This window comes from Delphinapterus leucas, chromosome 16 (genome assembly GCF_059928025.1).
Source record: "Delphinapterus leucas isolate spDelLeu-1000000601 "Yukka" chromosome 16, BTC_Dleu_Yukka2, whole genome shotgun sequence".
NCBI lineage: Eukaryota > Metazoa > Chordata > Mammalia > Artiodactyla > Monodontidae > Delphinapterus > Delphinapterus leucas.
The window spans coordinates 19177702-19201152 of NC_143144.1; the positions used below are offsets into that span (position 1 = coordinate 19177702).

The window sequence follows — 23451 nt, forward strand, 5'->3', positions numbered from 1 at the left end:
CTAAAAATATAAAAGCTAGAGCTGTTCCTGAAGGTTTTAGCTAAGTAAGAAAAATAAAATCTTTCAGAAAACCTCATGTAATTTTAAAAGCTCATGAGAGAGATGTTACTTCAGAAATGTAATAGATTGTAAAAAGATGAAGTTCTTTTGAAAAACAAATTTTAAAATACATTGAATTATACAAATGTATGAAATTTTGTCTATCTCTTGTCTGTCAGGATAAATATAGACTGATTCCTTTTTTTTTTTAAACCACAGATCCAAACTCTGCAGGTAAAATGGAAAAATTCATCAAAAGGTCTTGAAAAGTCACAGAAGTAGATTGAGTTGAGTAATTGTATTTTAAAATATTATATTAACTTCCAAAGGTTTTCAATAGCATCTTTTAAGTGAAGATCTAACAATTCCGTTTTATTATGTTATATTCTTTTTAAGAAGATTGCCAGAATAAATTATTAGAACCAATTAAGGACGTTTTTGCCAATGACATGTTATTTGACTATAAATCTGAGAAGTAGGCTAGAGACTCAGTTCCTTCTATTTTTTTCAGTTTTTTTTTTTTTTGTAATGATGATGTGCCAAATAGTGTTATGAAAAAAAGGGTACATTTAAACTGTTTACATCTAAACAATGCTGTTTACATCTAAACAGCATTATCATGCAAAACTGAGTTCATCTTTTCTCTAAACCCAAGGCTCTTCTTACATTCTTTTCATGAATGATACCACCTCCTTCTAAGTGATATTTTCAGAAAAAACACAGAGCAGCCTCCCGCTGCAGTGCTTCTCAAACTTTGAGGAGCATTGGAATCCCCCTGGGATCTTGTTAAAATGCAGATTCTGATTTAGTAGTTCTGGCCTGGGCTTGAGAGTCTGCATTTCCGGCAGGTGCCCAGATGATGCCAATGCTACTGGCCTGTAGACCGCATTTCAGGTAGCAAGAATTTTGTGCATGTTCTCAAGTCTGCTTACATATTAAAAACTTTTGGAGCTTGCCTTTTAAACACCTAGCTGCCCTCTCTCTGCACGTGATGATGGGGCCTAGGAATCTACATTTTTTTTTTCTTTTTTCGGTATGCGGGCCTCTCACTGTTGTGGCCTCTCCCGTTGCGGAGCACAGGCTCCGGACGCGCAGGCTCAGCGGCCATGGCTCACGGGCCCAGCGGCTCTGCGGCATGTGGGATCTTCCCGGACCGGGGCACGAACCCGCGTGCCCTGCATCGGCAGGCGGACTCCCAACCACTGTGCCACCACGGAAGCCCTACATAATTTTTTTTAATCCCCAAGTAATTCTTATCCACAGCCAAATCGAAAAGCATTGATTAAGAGGTATCTTACTGTATTGTGAAAAGTGAATAATTACCACGTTGTGCTTTTTTTAGTATAAGTTTATGTAGGAAGATGGGCATGAAATAACAAATAGTTTGTTTTAGAAAACATCTGTGTGTAAATGGACTAGCAACTTGGAGTATATCATAGAAAAATAATATTTTAACAAAATTAACCGTATAATACTATTAAGGGGGTAAGGATATTGAGTTGGACTTTTCCTAGCTTCCATGTTGTAGGGCTGGCCATACACAAAATTTCTACATCAGTGAAGTTTTTCTTGAGAATCATCCACCTTTCTTCCTGTACCTTTCCTCCCACTTTTTTCTTCCTCTCACTGTGTTTACTTGGGGTCTTCATACTATCCTGCACTCTGGCACACATCCATCCCTTCCTTACCCCAACTATCCAGTGCTCTGTAACTTGCCTCTCTCTCCATTCACCCAAATGTGAACCTCAGTTCTCTGTGTGAGGCTGGCTGCACATGCTTTTGAAGGAAAGTAATTTGACAACCCAGACTCACTTTCAGTCATGACAGATTTATTCTTCCCGGAGCTTTTGGTGTTTTTTTTTTACCAGTGTTTGCTTTTCGAGAAGATGCTGTTTTCCCATGTGGTATAAAGGCTGGCTCTTACTGTTTGAATGGTTATTGTATGTTAAAGCATGCTGTTGAGCCTATAACATAAAGTTACAACTTGTATATAGAAAGTGGTATCTTACCTAAAGAAGGAAGATTTTCGTTTACTGTGTCAGTCATAGCCCTGTCAGTCACCTGGAGAAAAGAGCATACCTTTTAGTGGCTAGGTTAGTTCACTTGTGGAAATAGCAAGGTGGAATTGACCATGTGAAGATGCATGAGGAACTGGAGGACCTACGTTCCTAAGAAGTGGTGCCAGCCCTTGGGAATGCCTCAAATAGGAAATGTAATGGGCCAAGACTTTGGGAACACTAAGGGAATAAAGAAGGTACGATGACAATCTAGCATGGAAACATGACAATTAGGATGGCCATTGAGCCCCGTTTACTCCTCTCTGTCTGGATAGGCTCTGTCCCAGGCTAAAATCCTGAGAAATTCTGTGTGGTTCTATCAAAAGTGGAACGGTGTCTCTGTTAGATATTTATTATCCCACATAAATCAATAGGACTTTAAGTAATACAAAAAGTGAAGTGCAAATTCTCAGCCAGTGTGGATGCAGAGAGTTATTTTGAACTAAGAGGTCATTCCTTCCTAAATTCTGCTCCCGGGAACAGTTCCTGTAAGCAATTCCTGCTTTTTACATCTTCTTTTCAACACCCCTTTTAAATTAATTATCATCTAGTTTTTAAACATTTTTGCACTTTTTCCTTCTCTCAAGTTTCTCAAACTACTGAGGTCAGGGATGAGATACATGGGGCTTCTGTGATTCAAGAACATGGAGGAAGACCAAGGCAATCTTGTGAAAGAATATCCATTTCTAGTTACAATCTACCCCATTTTAATTGATTTTAACACCAGATACATCTGTATAATGTGAGGTTTTCTTCCTCAGAACAACAGGATATTCTGTGAGGTCTTCGTCAGTGACGTCTGGAAAGGGCAGGTAAACCATGTTGCTGCAAGTTCAGCATCTGAAAGTATAACCGATTCCCAAACATCCAAGTCCTGGAAAGCTATAAAGTGAAGACAGTGGGTCAATGGGGGAAGAAGTACCCCAAAGCCAAGGAGGTCCAAATCGGTCCTAGTCTAACATATTCACCTCCAACGCATGCTCCCTCTTTTTTTATTTTTTTTGCGGTACGCGGGCCTCTCACTGTTGTGGCCTCTGCCGTTGCGGAGCACAGGCTCCGGACACGCAGGCTCAGCGGCCATGGCTCACAGGCCCAGCCGCTACACGGCATGTGGGATCTTCCCGGACCAGGGCACGAACCTGTGTCCCCTGCATCGGCAGGTGGACTCTCAACCACTGCGCCACCAGGAAAGCCCCTCCCTTTTTTTAAAGAAGAAAAAAAAAAAACTATTTCAACCAAGGTCTTATTCACTGTGGATTGAAATTCAACTAGCTTATTTTCAAGCATGCTTCTAACTTAGCACAGCTCTGGGAAGAATCCCATAATTGAGCCATCTGGGTTGGATAAAAGAGGGAGTTTTTCTATTTGATTTCTCACATTTTGTTCCTTTGTTTTTAATGGGGAAAAATCATTATGAAGTAACCAAATTATTGCATAATGTTAGTGAAACAGGAGAAATCTTTTCAACTCTATACTGTTTCTAAAGAAATCTCTATTAGAAGATCTGTCTGTGGTCTCTGAAATGTGGTATAGAATGAGTGTTTTAGGTGAACTGACTTAAGGGAATAACTAATAATGGTTGGAAAATAAAATTCTCTTTGGGTGGTCTGAAATTCAGCAGTGTTTATTTCTTTTCAGCCTCAGCAAGGATATTTTTTTCCAGTGAAGCATATTTTAGCATTTTATGCCCTGGATTTACTTAGTGTGGTTATAATTGAAATCATTAGGCATGTGTAATTTTTCATTTTTTCTTAAAAACAAGCATTAATTGCTTTATAATTCAAAGAATCTGAAATTAAGAGACATTGGAAAGTTGTTTAATCTCTGAAAACTTTGAAAACAACTTTGACAAAATAGACTATGCTGTATGTTATAAATTGCTGTTTGCAGTCCAGAGTTACTTGTTTGAATCTTACATCAATTCAGATCTTAAAATTAAGAAACTGTTAAGTAAAAGGCTCCCCCTGTTTTTGCTTTACTAGGCACAGGGGTGCTAGGTCCTGGGAACATGATGATGAGCAAGACAATTTCAGTCCCTATTGGTTGTTAGGGTCAAAAAGCAGAGACAGATGTTATACAAACCGTTTCACAGATACGCCACAAAGAGAAAGTAGCGTGCACAAAAATTATATATGACCTTTGGAGAGCGGTAGAGGCAGTTAGGGAAGGCTTTCCTTTGGAAATGAAGAAATTTCATTCATACAAGGCAAATGAATATATAATATATAAAAAATATTAGTAGTTATATGCTGGATCCAACACACAAGTGCCAGTGATCGCTTATTATTATCCTTTTATATGTCTTCTTTTACTCATCCCTCCCATGAAAGCTTCTTGGGGGTAGGAATGCCTTGACATCTAGGTTTATGACTATTTTATGTCAATGGGTTTTGTTTGTAATAGGCTCTGAGTAATATTTGTCAAATTAATATATCACCTTTTTCTTTCATCGTGCAAGTATCATTTAGTACAGTTATATCTGTTAACACAGGGGTCCCCAACCCCCAGGCAGCAGACCGGTACCGGTCCACGGCCTGTTAGGAACCTGGCCGCACAGCAGGAGGTGAGCGGCGGGTGAGCGAGCGAAGCTCCATCTGCCGCTACCCGTCGCTCCCCACCGCTGCCCGTCGGTCGCTTTACTGCCTGAACCATCCCCCACCCCCCTCCGTGGAAAAATTGCCTTCCACGAAACCGGTGCCTGGCGCCAAAAAGGCTGGGGACCACTGATTTAACATACATCATTGTTAATGTCATTGCTGTCATAATATCACAATGCTCATAGCATAGCAAGAAACTTATATAAAGATACAATTTAAGAAAAATGCTTTTTAATTAATATGCCCTAACCACTATTCCATAACTCTTGCAAATCTATAGCAACGAGCCTCCCACCAGAACATGATATTCCCGTATATAAATATGCCTGTGCATTGGTCTCAACTTCCGTGATGGAAATCATGAGGATTATTTTACAGTCACAGTTTACTTTTTGTTTGCTTTATTTGTTTGTCCTGGGATCTAAATCAATTTCATTAAAAATTTTGTCTAAGAATGTTAAATCATAAAAACTTGTTTTGTTGAAAAATGTTTAAAGCCCATGAAATGAGGCCTACTTTTCTTTTGGCATCAGGGGTAGGTAGATGCATACCTATTGAATGGAGCATGGTCTTTTGATAGTAAATTTAGCCTATGAGTACATTCATTTTACAGTATTCACTCAGGCTTAAACTATCCTAATTCCTTTCAGAGAGTAAAGCAAGAACACTATCACATGACTGTCTGGGTTTCCGAAATGCTAAGTCTTTATAAAAGCCTTATGGATTTTGAGTAATAAAGCAAGTGCTGGCTTGTTAAGTAGGATAATCTGATCCATGCACTATGTAAACCAGAATGTAATTTTAGATACTATGGTTTTATTTATATCACAGTTGACTCCATAATTTTCAGAAGAACTTGCCTAATTACAGGAGTACATTTTCTTAGAAAATAAATTCATTTTGATATTTAAATGATTTTAACATTCTATTTGAGTAATCTTTTATTTATAAATATTTTATTTTTAATTAAAACATTCATCACATTTCTCTAGTAATGAAACATATAGTGGGTAAAGTGTCCCAAAATTGATAAGTGATTGCCATTTCATTGTGACCACTTCAAAAGAACTTTATTACCAAATACTTCGGGAAAATGGAAATTATATTCTTGCTTATAAGTTAGCCCAGGTCACTAATTCTTTAAATAAATATTTTTGAGCATTTATTTTGTACCAGGTACTGTAGTAGGCATTAGGTATACTCCTGGGAAAGAAAACAAAGCAAAGTAGGCAGAATAGACCATTGAACAACTTTTTTCATGTAGTCTTCCCACCGACTTTTATGCATTTTATTTTTTGGATATCTTGGCCTACCACTCAGAATATAATGACTTTAAACTTTATGTATATTTCTAACAAGCTTATTTATCTGATTCCTTGGCCTACTGAAAGTAGCAGCGGATTGCCTTAAGTCACATATACTGACAATACAAATGATAACAAATTCACCCAGATAGAAGCCACACTTGCCAAAGGATCACAATAGTAATTTGAAATAGTATTTCTCTGACTCTGCCCCAGTCTGCTGCATGAGAATATCAATCTTGCCTATCCTCCAGTTTCTTCCCCAATACTTCTGAGAGTCCCCTGGGGATATCTCAGCCAGAGTTTCTTAAAAGGAAAGTCCTCTTCTCCATTTCCAGATCACTGTGGTAATAGCACCCATCACTGCCAACCAGGGCATTAGCTATGTCACAGATGGCAGCCAATGGCACTGTGGCCAATGTCCACCTAGTTCTGGAACCGTGGCTACTATGGCCTTGCTCTCTCACTCTCCATAGAGACTAGAGGATAGCCTTTTATATTAGGGTAGGCTAAGCTGCTATAATTACAAAATGCGGGAAAAAATGCAACGGCTGAGGGAATACAGAAATGTTTTCCTCTCACACAACGGTCCAGGTTAGTGTTGACTTCAGCAAGAAATGCTTCTCAAGCAACCGTGTAAGAACTAGGGCCCTGCCCATCTTGAACAAATAGATTCCAAGGTTGCTCTGCCCCCTGCCCTCCCAGCCACAGGAAGGGAGAGAGCCTGTGGGGGAGACCCAGCCCTACTCAAAAGCCTCAGCTAAGATTCTGTCGGTGAGAACAGGACACGTGGCCCTTCCTCAGAGGTTAGACTGAGAAGCACGGCCCTGGCTGGGCCACTCCCCAGCCGCCAATCCGTTATTCTGTCTTTTTATGGACAGCAAGCTGTCACCTCCACACCTGTCTTGTTTCACCATCCTAGACCTTTCTTTGCAGCCCCCTAGCTCTGACACCCAGAGCAGTGGAGAGCATCCTTGGTCACATAACCTCTTCCATCTCTACACTAGGCAGGTGTTTTTCCATCCATATAGACAACTTGCAAAAACCTTTACTACTCTTTTCAAGTCCACTCTCCTTCCCACCCATCCCCAGCCTTAAAAGATGACCTGCCCTCCTACTGCAGAGTAAAGATAGAGGTCCTCAACTATGAACCACTTCAGCCCTCTTCCCAACATGGCCACTCTTCTTTTCTTTTCCTTCTATCCCAGAGGAAGATGCATCCCTGTTTCTTTCTTTCTATTTTTTTAAACATTTATTTATTTATTTATTTGGTTGGTTGGTTGGTTGGTTGCGCCGGGTCTTAGTTGTGGCACGTGGGCTTCTTAGTTGTGGCATGTGAACGCCTAGTTGCGGCATGCATGTGGGATCTAGTTCCCTGACCAGGGATCGAACCTGGGTCCCCTGCATTGGGAGTGTGGAGTCTTACCCACTGTGCCACCAGGGAAGTCCCCCTGCTTCTTTCTTGATCCCACTCTTCTTTCTAATATTATTCTTGTCTGTCTCATTCAAGATCTTGTTCCATTAAGTATTCCTGCTTTCTCATAATTTGAATCTCATTATCTCTCCAGTAAAATGTTCAGTCCTTGAGGCTGTACACATGCTTTCCTTTTGCCTCCTGCTATTTTTTATTTCCCCTTTTTTTCTTTTTAAACCAGGTCTCTTAAAAGACTCCTCTATATTTAATTGTCATGTCTTTACCTCTTGTCTACTGTCCAGCCTTTTGCAGTCCTGACGTAAAGGAGCACACTAAGCTCTGTGCAGCCCCATATTCATGCAACAATTCATATGTTTATGAATTGCAGGCGCAGAGGATTTAGTAGTGAAAAAAATGTAGTAGTGAAAAAAATGAAAGTCTTTGTCCTCTTGGAGTTTACATTCTAGTAAGGAAAGGCAGGAAAAAAAATTGAATATTTGTTAGATGTGTCTATGATATGTGATATGTGCTAAAGAGAAAAATAAGTCATGATAAGGGAGTTAGAACGACATTGTTTTTTTAAACAAGTGGTCAGGAAAGGCCTCTTGGATAAATATTTGAGCAGAGACCTGAAGCAAGTGAGAAACTGAGGGAAGAGCATTTCAACAAGGAAATAGCATGTACTAAGGCCCTGAGGCAGGAACATTACTGTACACAGGAAGGACAGTAAAGGGCCCATGTGACTGGAGTAGAACAAGGGAAGGAGGAAGAGGAGAAGATGAGGCCAGAGAGGCAGCTGAGGTGCCAGATCCACAGGGCCTTGTAGGCTGAGGTAAGAATCCTGAGGGGGGTCATCGGAGGGGTTTGAGCAAAGGAATGACCTGCTCGTTAAGGAGACACTCAGTGATGTGTGCAAAAGACCCAAAAAAGCAGAGCGATCAGTTAGGACGCTATAGGGATAATCCAGACAGGAGATGATGGTCATGTGCCCTGGGGAGGTGTCTGTGGAAGGGGTGAGAAATGACTTTGATTCCTGATATGTTTCCAAGAGCGAACAGGCTGAATAGTGCTGGGACCTACCACCTGCCCCTCCCGGGGAGTTTCTTCCCCACGCTCCACCTTGCTCTGCCTCACTTGGGGCCCAGGAGGCCGATCCTTACAGGCTGCATTATGTCTGACTTCCCTTTGGGTTTGGCTCATGAGAGGCTCCTGCAGAAGATCAGGTGGCAGGGTGAGCGTGCAGTCGGAGTACTGGTCTCCCTGCCACCGCAGGTTGGCTGTGACTGTCTACCTGAGGCTACAGCTCTCCCCTACGGTTACCCTGTCTGGATCCCATGAAACCCTTCCCTGTCCTCCCTTCTTCACACCAAGGGGATAACGTCAGTTCCTGCTGTCTCTAGCTCAAGGGTGAACTACTATCCTTTGTTGGTTTTCCTGAACCTCACCCACAACTTTATAAATAGTCCCTTTAATAAGCTTTCCTCAAACTTGTGCTCTTGACTCATACTGGGAACTAGGGCATCTAATGTAGTAAAAACAGAAGAACATTTTTAAAATCACTGTTATTTACCTGTTTTTCTCCCCAGTAAAATGTTAACTCCTTGAGGACAGAAGCTGTTATATTCCTGTTTCTATTCCCATGATGTGAAGTAGGTAGGGTTTGCTACAGTTGTGTCAATGAGTGTTATATATAATGAGCCCACCTGAGTCCTTAGGAATAGTCTAAATTATGTTTGATATGAAAGATTAATCAAAAGTAGGATGTGTGTGTGTGTCCATCTTAGTGCTTACAGGTATAAGCTCCACCTTGCTGGATAATTCAATTCCCTGGAATCAGAGAATTTTAAGAAAAAGCTGAGTAGCTTTCTTATTACTCATTGTTCTCATGAAGATATCTAAACAGTTTTGTCAATTTTACCAATTGTTTCTGAACTGGAAAGAAATAGTACTTGTTCCCACTATCTTAAGAACATCAATTTTTTTTCCAGTAATTTTAAAGGTAGATTGTGGTTTATTACAGTTACCTTTTAAGTTACAGTCTTTTATTTGCATAACATTTTAATGACACTTATTTCTATTATATTTGGTTATATACAGTCATAAGATTATCAGTGTGGTTGTTTTCCTACTAGTTTTTTGTTTTAGTATTGCATTTTGTTATTGATGTTTTCTGTCGATCTAAAGAATATTTTATCTCCACATATTTATAATTCTAATTTTGTGACTTGCTCTTTTTTCTTTCTTCCTTCCTTCCTTCCCTCCCTCCCTCCCTCCCTCCCTCCCTCCTTCCTTCTTTCTTCCTTCCTTCCTTTCTTCCTTCCTTCTTTTCTTTCTCTCCTTGACTTCTTTCTGTTATTTCCTTTGGGCTAGACCTTAAACAGTAGGCTGAGCAGCCTTGAGGTATAGTTTTAATGAAAGCTTTGCTGAGTAATCATTTGGTATAAAATCCCAACCATTAACAGAAAAAAGAAAGCAATATCTTTTCAAGGTTAACTTTCTTTGTGCTTGTTCCTGTGAATAACACACACTCATTGAATTCATTTAATTATTACCTCAACTCAACTATATTTAAGGTCCATCTTTCTAATGAGGACAACAAAAAAAATCCATAAGTTTATGAGAGCAGATTGTCAAAGAATATATTCATTAAAGATAAATTAGAACCATGGAGTTTTGCTTATATAAAATTGTAGCCGATACCTCAGGAAAATGTCTAGGAATACCCTATTGAGTATATAGTTTGTTGTTGTTTTTTAACTAAAAAGATAGAGCCTTCTTTTTCTTCTTTTCTCCCTTTTTTAATTTTTGGCATTATTGCATATTCTCACAACCTAAATAAATTTTTTCTTTTTAGAGATAAACATTATATACGTGAAAGTACTTATTTATTTGGTGGGGTTTAAAATGAATTTGAAAACTGAATTAACACTTGACTTTACTGAAGCCAGAGTGCTTTTGAAACCTGTGGGACTGTAGCAGCTCTAGTCTATTTGAGAAGTAGTCTTTCAGGGAGTATCACCAAACATTAGCTATCTGTGCAGTTCCTTTCACCTCTATTCAACCCTATTAACGGGTAAATTATGACTATTTGTGGGTTGTTGTTTTTTCGGGTTTTTTTGTTTTTTTGTTTTTTTGCGGTACGCGGGTCTCTCACTGCTGTGGCCTCTCCCGTTGCGGAGCACAGGCTCCGGACGCGCAGGCTCAGCGGCTATGGCTCACGGGCGCAGCCGCTCCGTGGCATGTGGGGTCTTCCCGGACAGGGGCACGAACCCGTGTCCCCTGCATCGGCAGGCGGACTCTCAACCACTGCGCCACCAGGGAAACCCTGTGGGGTATTTTTTATCGTTGTTATCCATTTGGAAGATCACAACCATAATGACGGTTGTGAAATAGTAAAATAATGAAAAATAACAAGCGTTGACTTAAATCATTTATTTTTCTGAAAGTTTCCTAAAGTTCCTATGAGAGAGACCATTTAACTCAAGCCGCCACTTTCCCAGGAAAGAAGGTGGTAAAGTTTACACCGAAATCCCCAGGCTGAGTACCGGAGAGGGAAGAGAGAGCTGAAAAGATTGGTCTGATGGCAGCTGCTTGTTTGAAAATCTGCCTGGTTCAGGCTTCAAAGTAGACTGTGCCCTCCTGCGCCCATTTCCCGGCTTGGCGACCTTGCACAACGTGCTTACTTTGGCCCTCAGTAAAATGAGAGGAGTTTGCCAGGTTACTTATTTTCGAACTCTGCCCCATGGAGCAGTAGGGTTTCTTGGAGTTTCCTCAAGAGTCCGACGGTGGGTAGAATGGGAGGACCAACCAGAGCTGGGTTTTTTGTAATTGTTTTACAATTTTTTTCAATAAAGGCTTATGTAGTTCAAAAAACTTGATCGCCACCAAGGTCCCTTCTAGCTCAGTGAAAGTGCGTTGTTTTGTTTGCAGGGGCTTTTTTTCTTCATTTCTTTTTGAGGGGATAACCTTGTGAATACAGTTGAATGGTAAGAGTACTAAATTACTGTTTGATTTGGAAAAGCTAAATGAACGAACTCATGTGAGAGCCTCACCTTCCTTTAAATAGAAAGGGGCGGGGAGAAAAAACACACAGGGTTTTAGCCCTGGAAGAAAATCCCCATATTGGGACAAAAGCTTGGAACTGGCAGCAGTGAGGGATTTAAGATAACTTATGAAAAGTGAAAAACTAAAGAGAATATTTGGTCTAACTTTCTTTTTTAATTTGAGATGATAATCTTATAAATCAATTTCGTTGTATTTTAAATAGAGATAATGTGCCCTACTATTTGCTTCAGGCAATTTTCTAAGCTCTTGGGTAAATTATTACGCATATGTCACAACAAATTGCTTCAAAAGTTTTTCTTGGCTATTATTAATTGATTTCTGCATGAACATAGAAAACTGTTAAAGCTATCTGAGTTATAGTTCCTTATTGTTTATGGAATACCCAAACAAGCATCTGTATTAAAACTAAATAGGTCAATTTTCTAGCTAATTATAGAGACCTAATTTTTGTTTTTTTGTCATCTTATTGGGATGAGAACAAGGGAAGTAGTGGTTATTCTTGGACCTCGCATTCAGCAATTCCTCACATTTCTTTCTGTACGTGGCAAAATTGGTTAATAGCACCAATTCCAGAGTCGGGCAGCTTGAATAAGTCATTTTACCTCTCTCTGCCACCGTTCCCATATAATCATGTAATTATGTTTTCTACTTCATAATGTTGTGGGGATAAGTGAATTAATATATGCGATGCACTTAGTACAGTCGCTGGCCTATGGTTGTCATGGTTTTGTGTATTATTGTTAGCCATTATTATATTATTGAGAAAGTGGAGGGGTTTTTTTTTTACATCTTTATTGTAGTATAATTGCTTTACAATGTTGTGTTAGTTTCTGCTGTATAACACAGTGAATCAGCTATACATATATACATATATCCCCATATCCCCTCCCTCTTGCGTCTCCCTCCCTCCCACCCTCCCTATCCCACCCCTCTCGGTGGTCACAAAGCACCAAGCTGATCTCCCTATGCTACGTGGCTGCTTCCCACTAGCTAGCTATTTTACGTTTGGTAGTGTATATATGTCGCTGCTACTCTCTCACTTCGTCCCAGCTTACACTTCCCCCTCCCCGTGTCCTCAAGTCCATTCTCTACGTTTGCATCTTTATTCCTGTCCTGCCCCTAGGTTCTTCAGAACCTTTTTTTTTTTTAGATTCCATATATATGTGTTAGCATACGGTATTTGTTTTTCTCTTTCTGACTTACTTCACTCTGTATGACAGACTCTAGGTCCATCCACCTCACTACAAATAACTCAATTTTGTTTCTTTTTATGGCTGAGTAATATTCCATTGTATATATGTACCACATCTTCTTTATCCATTCATCTATCGATGGACACCTAGGTTGAAAAGCAGATATTTTAACCCTTAAGGAAAATCCAACCTACATGAGAGATGAGAGTCTCTGTGCTTAGGAAGGTGGAAAGGTATATTCTCACTCATTTGTGAGAATGAGTTCAAGATAAAATTAATATGGCAGCATTCCATGAAAAGGATTGGTACAGAGATACCAGAGTCTTGAGGACCTTTTAGGATGCTCTATTCCAGGCAAGAGGTAAAGATGTCCTGAACTACTGTCTTAGTTCTTTCAGGCTGCTATAACAAAAATACCATAGTCTAGGTGGTTTATAAACAACAGAAATTTATTCTCACAGTTTAAGAGGCTGAGAAGTCCAAGATCAAAGTGCCAGCAGACCCCATGTCTGGTGAGGGCCCACTTCCTGGTTTATGATGGCCATCTTCTTGCTATGTCCTCACATGGTGGAAGAGCAGAGAGAGCTCTCTGGGGTCTCTTTTATAAGGACACCATTCACGTTCATGAGGACACTACCCTCATGACCTAAAAACCTCCCAAAGGCCCCACCTTCTAGTACACATTCAGGGTTAGGATTTCAGCATATGAATTTTGAGGGGACACAAACATTTGGTCTATTGCAACTACTCTTGTGGTATTGGAGTAGAAGGAAAAGGATGTGTGAAAGATTACAGGCTTGTATTTAGGGCAAGAGGAAGAAGACACTAACCTTAGACTTGCAAAGTGGGTGACTAGCATTATGGGTGTAACAAACCCAGGATTGTTCTTTGGTTTCCGAATAGTTTATATATTGAGAAATAAGGAATGCAAAATTTAAAAGACTAATAAAGATTAAATGTGGTCATATCATATATATACTATATGATTTGTATAATAATTAAATAGCTAGTAATCTTCATAAGGGAGCATGTAGATAAGATCTTTTAAAGAATTTTCCTCCAGTTAAGAAAAACATGTCCTATTTTTTCAATTCTCTCATTTCGGTTCCTACATTATATTGTATCAAAGCCTAGAGATTTGTTATTCTTTGATTCTTATATCCCAAGACTACTGATGTAGTGATGTGAGAAACTCAGGCATAAAACCTGTTGAGAATTAAATCATCGCCTTCTGCATTTAATCCAACATACTATGTATGATATATACAGTTTTTCAGAGTTGCAGATAACTTTGGTCTATTATTTCATACATATTTTTATTGTTTTACAGGTTCGATGGATGATGTACTGGATTGTCTTTGCTCTCTATACTGTGACTGAAACAGTAGCAGATCAGACAGTTGCTTGGTAAGTTCTAATGTTAACAAAAGGCCAGACTATAGACTCTTAATCAGGTGTCCTGAGTTCTTATCCTGCTCTGGCTGTTAACTGAGTGAATTTGATCAGTCTACCTAATTATCCATTGTATCATTTTCTTCATGTGGGTTCCCCACAAGAACATTACTTTCCTTTTGAAATCCCCCAGGTGAAGGCGGCTCATCCTCCCCACATGCCACTCCCTGCCCATCTCCCACACACCTCCCACTACCTTGGAATAGAGAAAACTTGGTTGTCGTTATCTTTTTTCCACACTGATGACTTCAGACTATTTTTTCTTGATTACTTCCTAAACGACTCCTCTTTTGAAGCCCACAGCATCTGGTTTTAGCGCTCCCTCCCCATCCTTAAAAGTCTCATCTACAAACATTCAAACTGGATGATGTCAAATCCACACAGAAACACCCCCCAACACCAGCTCCTTGACTGCTCTATTCCAAACAGCATGGGGCAAAATTAAAGCATGTTTATATCCTCGAGGATTTAACATTTTACTGAGGAGCAATACTTAATGGAACAACTTGAATCTCCTTGTGCTGTATTTCAGTAGTGTATTTCCATCTATACCTTTCCATCACTTGGGAGAAATCCTCCTTTCAAGCTCTTTAAACTTTTACTACCTTGCCACTATCTTCAACCGCCTTTGCTGCACAAACCTTCATCCTAAATTAGCCCAACAATTGCTTTTCTTTGCTTCTTTACCCAGGCTACCAGTTGAGCTGAAAAAAATCAATCAGCTGCTCATATTGGTATCAGTTTGAAAGTCACGATTCCTTTTACTTGCTTTTGGTCAGTGGCTACTTCCATTCCCTCCTGCATCTGTTTCAAACATTTAACTGTCCTCTGCTTAAGCTGTCTTTCTGACTTTGCTATTCTCATCATATTCTCATAGCACACTAGGTCACATTGGATTGCTAGGAAAAAACAGGAGTCATCAGACTTAAATGTTCTTAACGACCTGCCTTTATTTTTCAACTTCTCTGTATCTGCATTGATCTTTCTCTTCCTCTGTCCCACAGCTCATTTATTTACCTGTTATGTTTTGGTGTAGGGGTTTGGGGAGGGTTGTTTGTTTGTTTTTAAGTGGCAGAACACAGATTCCAAGCCATACTAGGTCTCTTAAATTTCAATGCTCTCTCTTTAAAGACTTCTATTTTTTTTTTCCTGATTACAGATGTAGCACATATACACTATTAAAAAGTAAACAACGTAGAAAATGCTTACCACGAGCAATGATAGTCCAGAAACTCCTCTGTAACTGCACTGCAGAGACCCTTTGTAGACTACACAAGAGTCATTCCTCACTGCCGCCTGCCCATCTGTCTCATCAGAAGAGCCCAGATTTTTTTTTTTATCATGTATCTTAGTACTTCATGTACCACAAGATGCTGGTCTCCTCATGATGTATTAGTTAACTTTTGCTGTGGCAACAAACAACCCGAAAAGCACAATGGGTTAGAAAAACAAACATTCATTTCTTGCTCAAGCTATATGAGGACAAATGGTTGGCTGCAACTTTACTGGGCTCAGCTCAGTTTTAAGTGTCTTCTTGTTCAAGGACCAAGGCTGAAGAAGCAGCTGTTCTCGTGGCAAAAAGCAAAAGTTGAAAGCAAGAGGTTGGGGGTGTTGAGGTGAGGGAGTCAAAGGGCATTTAAAGCGTCTCCTTGCATGTGACATATGTCACACTCACATTCTGTTGCCCAAAGCAGGTCACATGGCTAAAGCCATGGTCATTGCTTGAGTAAGTGTATTCAGCCTACCGAGAAGGCACTGAAAAATCAAGTGGGAAGGGGCATTGATATATTACCCTAATTCCCAGGTTACCACAATGGCAATTCCATTCTCCTTTCAAGTGAACAGTTTAGGTCTGTCAAGTGCTGCGGTTCTGGCCAAATGAAATTGGAGGGGACGTTTTCTGGGAGTCCTAAGGGAAGGAGATGTGTATATGGTGTAACACTGTACACTTGGCGCTTATAAAGGTGACTCCTGATGCTTGGAGGTGTGTCCAGGTAATGCCATAACAGCTACGCTCTGCAGACAGGGTGGGTGTACCTTACTATCATAGTTATAAATGCTATTAATGCCCTCTCTGAACTGCCACAGTCAGTTTGGCAGCTTGGCTGTGCTTGTCTAAACGGAGCAATCTTGTACTAGAAGGTGTGAATCACTCCAGGGGTCAGGTTGCTCTGATCTGTATAGTTAATGAGATTTTGTCAATTCAAACATGGTTGTTTCCCTGATCACAACTTTTTACATGTGAAAACTTAACCCAGTGACTGAACTTTGTAAAAAGGTTTTTTTGCAATTTCCTCATGGTCTGTACTTTATTTTCACTGGCGTTTTTTTCTAATTTTTTCTCGTTAGGTTCCCCCTGTACTATGAGCTTAAGATTGCTTTTGTCATATGGCTGCTCTCTCCCTATACCAAAGGAGCAAGTTTAATATATAGAAAATTCCTTCATCCACTACTTTCTTCAAAGGAAAGGGTAAGATATACAGATTATTTCCACAAATCACTTATTAGAAATGTATATCATCACATGCTATATGCTATAAAGTGAGTGAAACTATTATGTTAAGGGGGAAAGTCCCAGTTTTCAGCTTCTTGACACTCTTTTTAAATAAAATTAATATTTATGGGTTTGATTTTTTTTCTAGGAGATTGATGATTATATTGTACAAGCAAAGGAACGAGGCTATGAGACTATGGTAAACTTTGGGCGGCAAGGTTTAAATTTAGCAGCTACTGCTGCTGTCACTGCAGCAGTGAAGGTAATTTTTTATTTACCTTTTTTTTTTTAATCCAGTGTCACATTGTCAATGAATAAAGTAGGGTGGCTTTTTACTTCAGATCATTATAAAATTTTGGCACAAATTTACCTTCTGTTTATTTTTGTAATACTAGAAAAAAAAACAAGTAGATTATTTTAAAGGCATTTTAACATGTGTTTTCTATAATTGTTGGATATTTTGAAACTCTTAATTGATGACAAAATGAGAGCTAGTTAGTAAGTAAAACATACTGGAAAATGTCATTTTGTCATAATTTTCCTACTTTATAACCTTAAAATAGTTTTGAGTAAATCACCTTTAGTAAAGATGACCATTCTTTCTTTCTCTGTCTTTGGTGTTTTTTCCCTCTCTCTCTCCATGGCAATATCTTGGTAGGATTTCTGGCTTACTTCTGCACCCATACTTCAACCAGTTTGAGGTAACTGATTATTCAAAATAAGGCATGAAAAATTTCTGTTCTTAAAACTTAAGATTTTACTTAGCCAATTACTAATGTCATGTGTTGTGTTTTGCAAGCCAAATTATCAAAGGAATGAATGCCTTCTGTGAAAATTCGCATTATGGCTTTTGGATTTCTTTGCATGTAGTAATTAGTGTGGTTTATTTTAAATACCATAGCATAATTGGTTTTGGTGTGTAGTGTATGGAAGGAAAATAGGTTTCAGATCCAGAAAGTGCTGAGTGTGACTTTCTAAGTAACCATCAATGATTGACTTAACTTCTCAATTGGGAGGATGGCGAGGAGGAGAAAATGAGGTGGAAGAGAACTAAAGTCCTCATCTGCTGTATATGAAAGTAGAGGTTTTAAAGTGGTTGCCTGCAGGGGGATGGAGAGAAGGGGACCGAGGGCTTCTTGCTTTCTTTTGTTACAAAATTTAGCATCATTTAACTTTACAAATGAAGTACATGTATTTATTTACACCCCAAAGAAGATGCTTTCTGAGTTTTACATACTTAAAAGCAACATTCATCGTGATTCTATGGCAAAAAATTAACTTTCGACATCAAAAATTGCTTAGAAAAAAAAAATTGCTTAGAAAATATAGTCATTTTAGAACATTGTTTTAGGAAACATAGAAGCACACAAATCCCATTTGCCCTCTTTACTTTTTTTTTTCTTTATTTGGCTGCATTGGGTCTTCGTTGCTGTGCACGGGCTTTCTCTAGTTGCGGTGGGCGAGCGGGGTCCTCTCTTCTTTGCGGTATGTGGACTTTCTCATCTCGGTGGCTTCTCTTGTAGTGGAGCATGGGCTCTAGGCGCGCCGGCTTCAGTAGTTGTGGCTTGCAGGCTATAGTGCGCAGGCTCAGTAGCTGTGGTGCACGGGCCTAGTTGCTGCCCCCACCCCCACCCCAGCATGTGGGATCTTCCTGGACCAGGGTGCAAACCCACGTCCCCTGCTTTGGCAGGCTTAACCAGTGCACTACTAGGGAAGTCCTTGCTCTCTTCACTTTAACACTTAAATATAGTTTATAATCCTGCAGACTCCGTGAGACACCTCCCTACATATTGTCACTATTTTGTAGGATATTTATTTTATTTTGACTTACTACTTCCAAACTCTGTGTGAGGAATCAGAAGCTCCAACTAGATTATCTTATCCTGGTTCCCTTCTTATTTATTTTGATTTTATACATACTTTGCTGCCATCAGTATTTAACATCCGATATATTTATTCAACATGTATGTATTTAATGTATTTAACATCTATATGTATGTATGTTTTTTAATATTTATTTATTTACTTATTTATTTAGGCTGCACCCGGCCTTAGTTGCAGCATGTGGGATCTAGTTCCCTGACCAAGGATTGAACCCGGGCCCCCTGCATTGGGAGCCAGAGTCTTACCCATTGGACTTCTAGGGGAGTCCCTATGTATGTATTTAATGACTACCGTATGGTAGGTGCTTGGGATGCAGCAATGAACAAAATAGATACAGTCCTTACCCTCACAGGCTACTACTGTCAAGCTGAATGTCTGTATTCACTAACTGAAAATTTTACCTCATCTTTGGTTGCTTAGAGCCTACCCCTTGCCCTCCACTATGAAAATAAGCATTATCTGGTAATTCCCTGGCGGTGCAGTGGTTAGGACTCCACGCTTTCACTGCCGAGGGCCAGGGTTCAATGCCTGGTTGGGGAACTAAGATCCCACAAGCCTCACGGTGCAGACAAAAAAAATAAAATAAAAATAAGCATCGTCTCACAGAAACACTTTGCTGTAGAAAGGCTATAAAAGTAATTCTATACCTGTGTTTCTCTGGCTTCTTTGTTGTTCAATGTTTGTTTTTATTTATACATTTAACAAATCAAAACCACCTCCCCACTTCAAAGGCAGGAAACAGAGATCATAAAAGTCATCTAAGTTACCACTGCAGAACAATCAAACACACATCCTGTGATTTGAATTCACTTTGGAATGCTCTCTTTTGTTTGTGATCTCGTGATCCTTTTGTTATCAAGCTCACCGTATGAGGCAACCCTCACCATTCTCCTCATGAGCACAGGAATGTTGGCATCAACCATACTGGATTTTATTCATTAGAAATAGTCGTTAAATATGCTGAACACAGCATAATGTTAACACTATTTGCCTCAAGTTTTACTGTGCCTATTTTAAAGCAGGGGAAATTAGTTTCATCTCTGGAGATGTCAAAGAAAGGCAGTGTGATGGAAGAATCACTGAACCAGACACTTCATACCGAAGAGTAAATTGAAGCTGAAATAGGAAATAGGTCAAGTTTAAGGAGAAACTGCAAGAAAGCTAATAGAAAGACTTGAGAATTATTAAACTTTTTTTTTTTTTTTTGCAATATATGGTTTGTTAAAAATATCTTTCAGGCTAAAAATATTGGACTCTCAGTGTGACCTTTAAAGATCAGCAGTACCCCTGACTAGTTTCCCCAGGTTGAACCGCCTGAGCATGTTAAAGATGAAAATAGGAATCTAATCAGAACATTTATTACACCGTAAAGCAATTTTCTGAAAATGTTACTCAGTTCTGTGACCTCATTACCAGGCATCTGTTACCAAGGTCAGTGTACAAGTTTATTTTGGCTGAGCAAAGCACAAGCATATGAAGGAGCTTCAAGGATCTTACTGAGGATGTTCAACATCCCATAGCTTTCACACGAGAAATGCCAGTGGCTTTTGTACAGATGAGCAACACTCCTGCCGGACGAAGGACAGATGAAGAAAAGCACTTTTAGTCGTATTAACCATCTCTGGGGATTTTCTTTGGCAGCCTCTTCTTGGTGAATTCTTTGGCAGATATTATAAAAAATCAATTATCACAGAAATGAGAGTATTAAAGTTAAAATTTCTGAAATCTTATTGACTGTAAATGATGATGATTAGGTCAAAAATCCTGACATCTTGCTGTCTGTTTTAATGGCTTTCTGTTTGTGAAACGATTTGAGGAGATTCAGCTGCTTAGTATCATCCATTTAAAAAGGGAGCACTTCTTTAGACAATGGAGAAGAAAGATCATATTTTTTTCTCTGCAATCTAGGAAAGCACAATATTATAATGAAAGTTGAATTCTATAGCAGTTGAGTTGTCAGCATTTTTTAGCCCTGATTCTGCCACTAATTAGCAGTGAGATTTGGGGCAGTCATCTGCACTGATCTCTCTAAGTATTTATTTTCTTACCCGTAAAATGCAGGGGTAAAAACTGACTTCTAAAACCCCTTATGCTCTAAAACAATGGTTCTCAACTGGGGGCAGTTTTGCCCTCCAAGGGACATTTGGCAATGTCTGGAGACGTTGTGGGTTGTCACAAGTTAGAGGGGGGTGCTGCCAGTGGCATCTCAGGTAGAGGACAAGGATGCTGCTTAATATCCTACAAGGCACAGGATGGCATCCCCCACACACACACAGAATTATCTAGCCCAAAATAGCGTTAGTGCTGAAGTCGAGAAACCCTGCTCTAAAAGTATGATGAGTCAGAAAAGGCTAAAAGAATACATAAATATGTATAGGTAGTTTGGGTGATGGGTTACAAATAATCTTTCTTTTTTATATTTTTCTCTGTTACAAACATTCCTCAATAAATATATATTGCTTTAATCTTAAAACCACTAAAATATATTTTTCACTTAATGCAAATGCAATCAATTCCATTCTAGGCTTGATCAGATTGTGTTAAATGTCCATAGGGAAAAGCCATTTCCCTAAAAACTGGGGACTGACCCTATCTGCAGTTATAATGTAGTATGTCAAAGATCAACAAGAAATAGAGCTTCATGGCTATTCATTATTGAACAGTATCATAAAAATTGTTCCATAAAAGGTTGTTTGTATGCTTGTAAGATTATAAAGCATTGCTGATTATGTTTTTGAATTCTTAATTTTAAAATGTGAAGAGGATAGGTTGAGGTTTTATACAAAGATGCTGATAAGCACCGTAAATTCCCCTTATTTAACACAAAATATAGTAACTTTAATGTAATATATAACCAGGATATGAAGTATTTAAACAAAGGCAGAATCGTTTGGGTATAAAGAAGTTAGAATTAGTCATACATGCAGGGTCCCTTTTGCACAGATGCCAACTGTAGACTTGGATACTTGAGCAGACATTCAGATTCTCTAGTGCCCTTGGATATAAGTGAGCTGTGTGTGAGGCCAGCTCGGGAAGCTGCTTCTCAGCTGAAAGATTCTTTCCAGAGCTTGAATGTGTTAGGTTTGGTCCCAGCCCTCCCACCCAGTCAGCCCTTACAGTGTTCTTAGTTTCTTAAATGGATGTTCTGGACTCCAAATTCAAACCCCGAGAACTCAGAGTTACCTGAAGGCAGGAACACTTCTGCTAATGATGTGAAATATTCTACAGAATGCTTTTTAATTACTTTGACGTTTGCTTTCTCATCATAATCTTTCTGTTACCTTCTCTTTGATTTTTAGGACCAATTTTAACAGACAGTGTACATACATTTCTGTAGAGAATAAGATCTAAAATACTGGGATATAGAATTACCTTGTGGATGGTAACGCCCTTCCAACTTATTGACTAAGACTGCTCTTTCCACACGTATTTTCCTCCTCAGACTAGAACCTGTCTTCATTTTTTTTTTTTTTTTTTTTTTTGCGGTACGCGGGCCTCTCAGTGTTGTGGCCCCTCCCGTTGCGGAGCACAGGCTCCGGACGTGCAGGCTCAGCGGCTATGGCTCACGGGTCCAGCCGCTCTTCGCGGACCGGGGGCACGAACTCGTGTCCCCTGCATCGGCAGGCGGACTCTCAACCACTGCGCCACCAGGGAAGCCTTTACAGTGCTCTTTATTTCTTCACATGGGTTCTATTATATTTACTGTCCAGCGTCCTTTCCTTTCAGCTGGAATGACTTCCTTTAGTATTTGTTATAGGGGAGGGCTGCTAGTGACAAATTCTTAGTTTTTAAAAATCTTTGTCTGAATTTGTTCTTTAAAGGACAGTTTTGCTGGATAGTGAATACACATTTGAAACTTTTTCTCTCAAAACTTTGAATATGTCATCCCAGTGCTTTCTGTCCTCCATGGTTTCTGAAAAGGTATTGTTAATTTAAACAAAATCTCAATATCTTTTGTATTGTTATTGACAAGTGACTATAATTCCCTGTTTATGCCCTCAAAATGTAGAAACAATTTTTTCTTTTAATTATGGGAGTAAGGGATTTAGATATTGGAAAAATGATCAAGAAATGGATCAGAAATTCTTATAGTATACTATGTTACAATTAAAACTTCGCTATACCATCTATGACTAATTTTGTAATATGAAGAAATTTTTGAAAAAAATCGCTCATCTGCCTAAACATCACACTGTTTTCATTTTTTAATATTTTTCCCTAACTATAACCATACTGCATACTTGTGCCCATATTTTGCATGATTTAGAATTCTGAGGTGGAGGGTAGGTATTTCCACTTAATGTTGTATTGCAAACATAATTCCCTTATTAATGGACTTCTTGTGCTGAATATATAAAAATTAGAGGGAATAGGTCTGCCTTTAGCTGCAATTATTTTATAATGACACCTCTCCTTTAAAGTGGTCACATTAGATACTTATAATTTATGTAATATTTTTGAAGTTCATAATAGTGCAATAGTTCTCTCCCCATATTAGTTCTATTCTGGACCCATTAGAAAATATACAGTGGAAAAAAATGATTTTTCAAAGTGATATTGGCTGTTAAAGTGCCATGGGTCTTCAAGGAGGGTACAGCCCCTTTTTGCTTTTGTCTACAGTACCTGGCCTTTTTGGGGGATTGATAATACTTGGGGCTAGAGGGTTGGTTACTCAAGAGCTACATTAAAATACATACTGTATATAGATCACCCAGATACCTCAGGGTTGGTCCTTGCTCACCTTTAATGTAAACCTGAAGCAGACTCCTAGTGGATGGTGTAATCTACCCATGTAGATACCCATGACTGTACCTGTAGTTTGGTGTTGAAACTCTCTATATAAACTCCAGTGTTTACATTAAAACATGTTGCAACCTATGGAGAACTTTCCAACAGTCAAGAGTAATGAAAAAGAAGAGGCATAAAAAGATTATTTAGTTTACTTATTACAT

The 23451-nt window shown here is 39.2% G+C and overlaps 1 protein-coding gene across 6 annotated transcripts in view; it reads left to right on the forward strand.

Moving 5' to 3' along the window:
• REEP3 (receptor accessory protein 3) overlaps positions 1 to 23451 on the forward strand; it is a 99264-nt gene that overhangs the window by 60822 nt on the left and 14991 nt on the right. For all 6 annotated transcript variants that reach the window (XM_022560600.2, XM_022560601.2, XM_089897552.1 and 3 more), the window contains 3 exons: positions 14000 to 14076; positions 16471 to 16591; positions 16764 to 16877. In XM_022560600.2, the coding sequence (XP_022416308.1) occupies positions 14000 to 14076; positions 16471 to 16591; positions 16764 to 16877 (312 nt within the window). The remainder of the gene's footprint in view (positions 1 to 13999; positions 14077 to 16470; positions 16592 to 16763; positions 16878 to 23451) is intronic.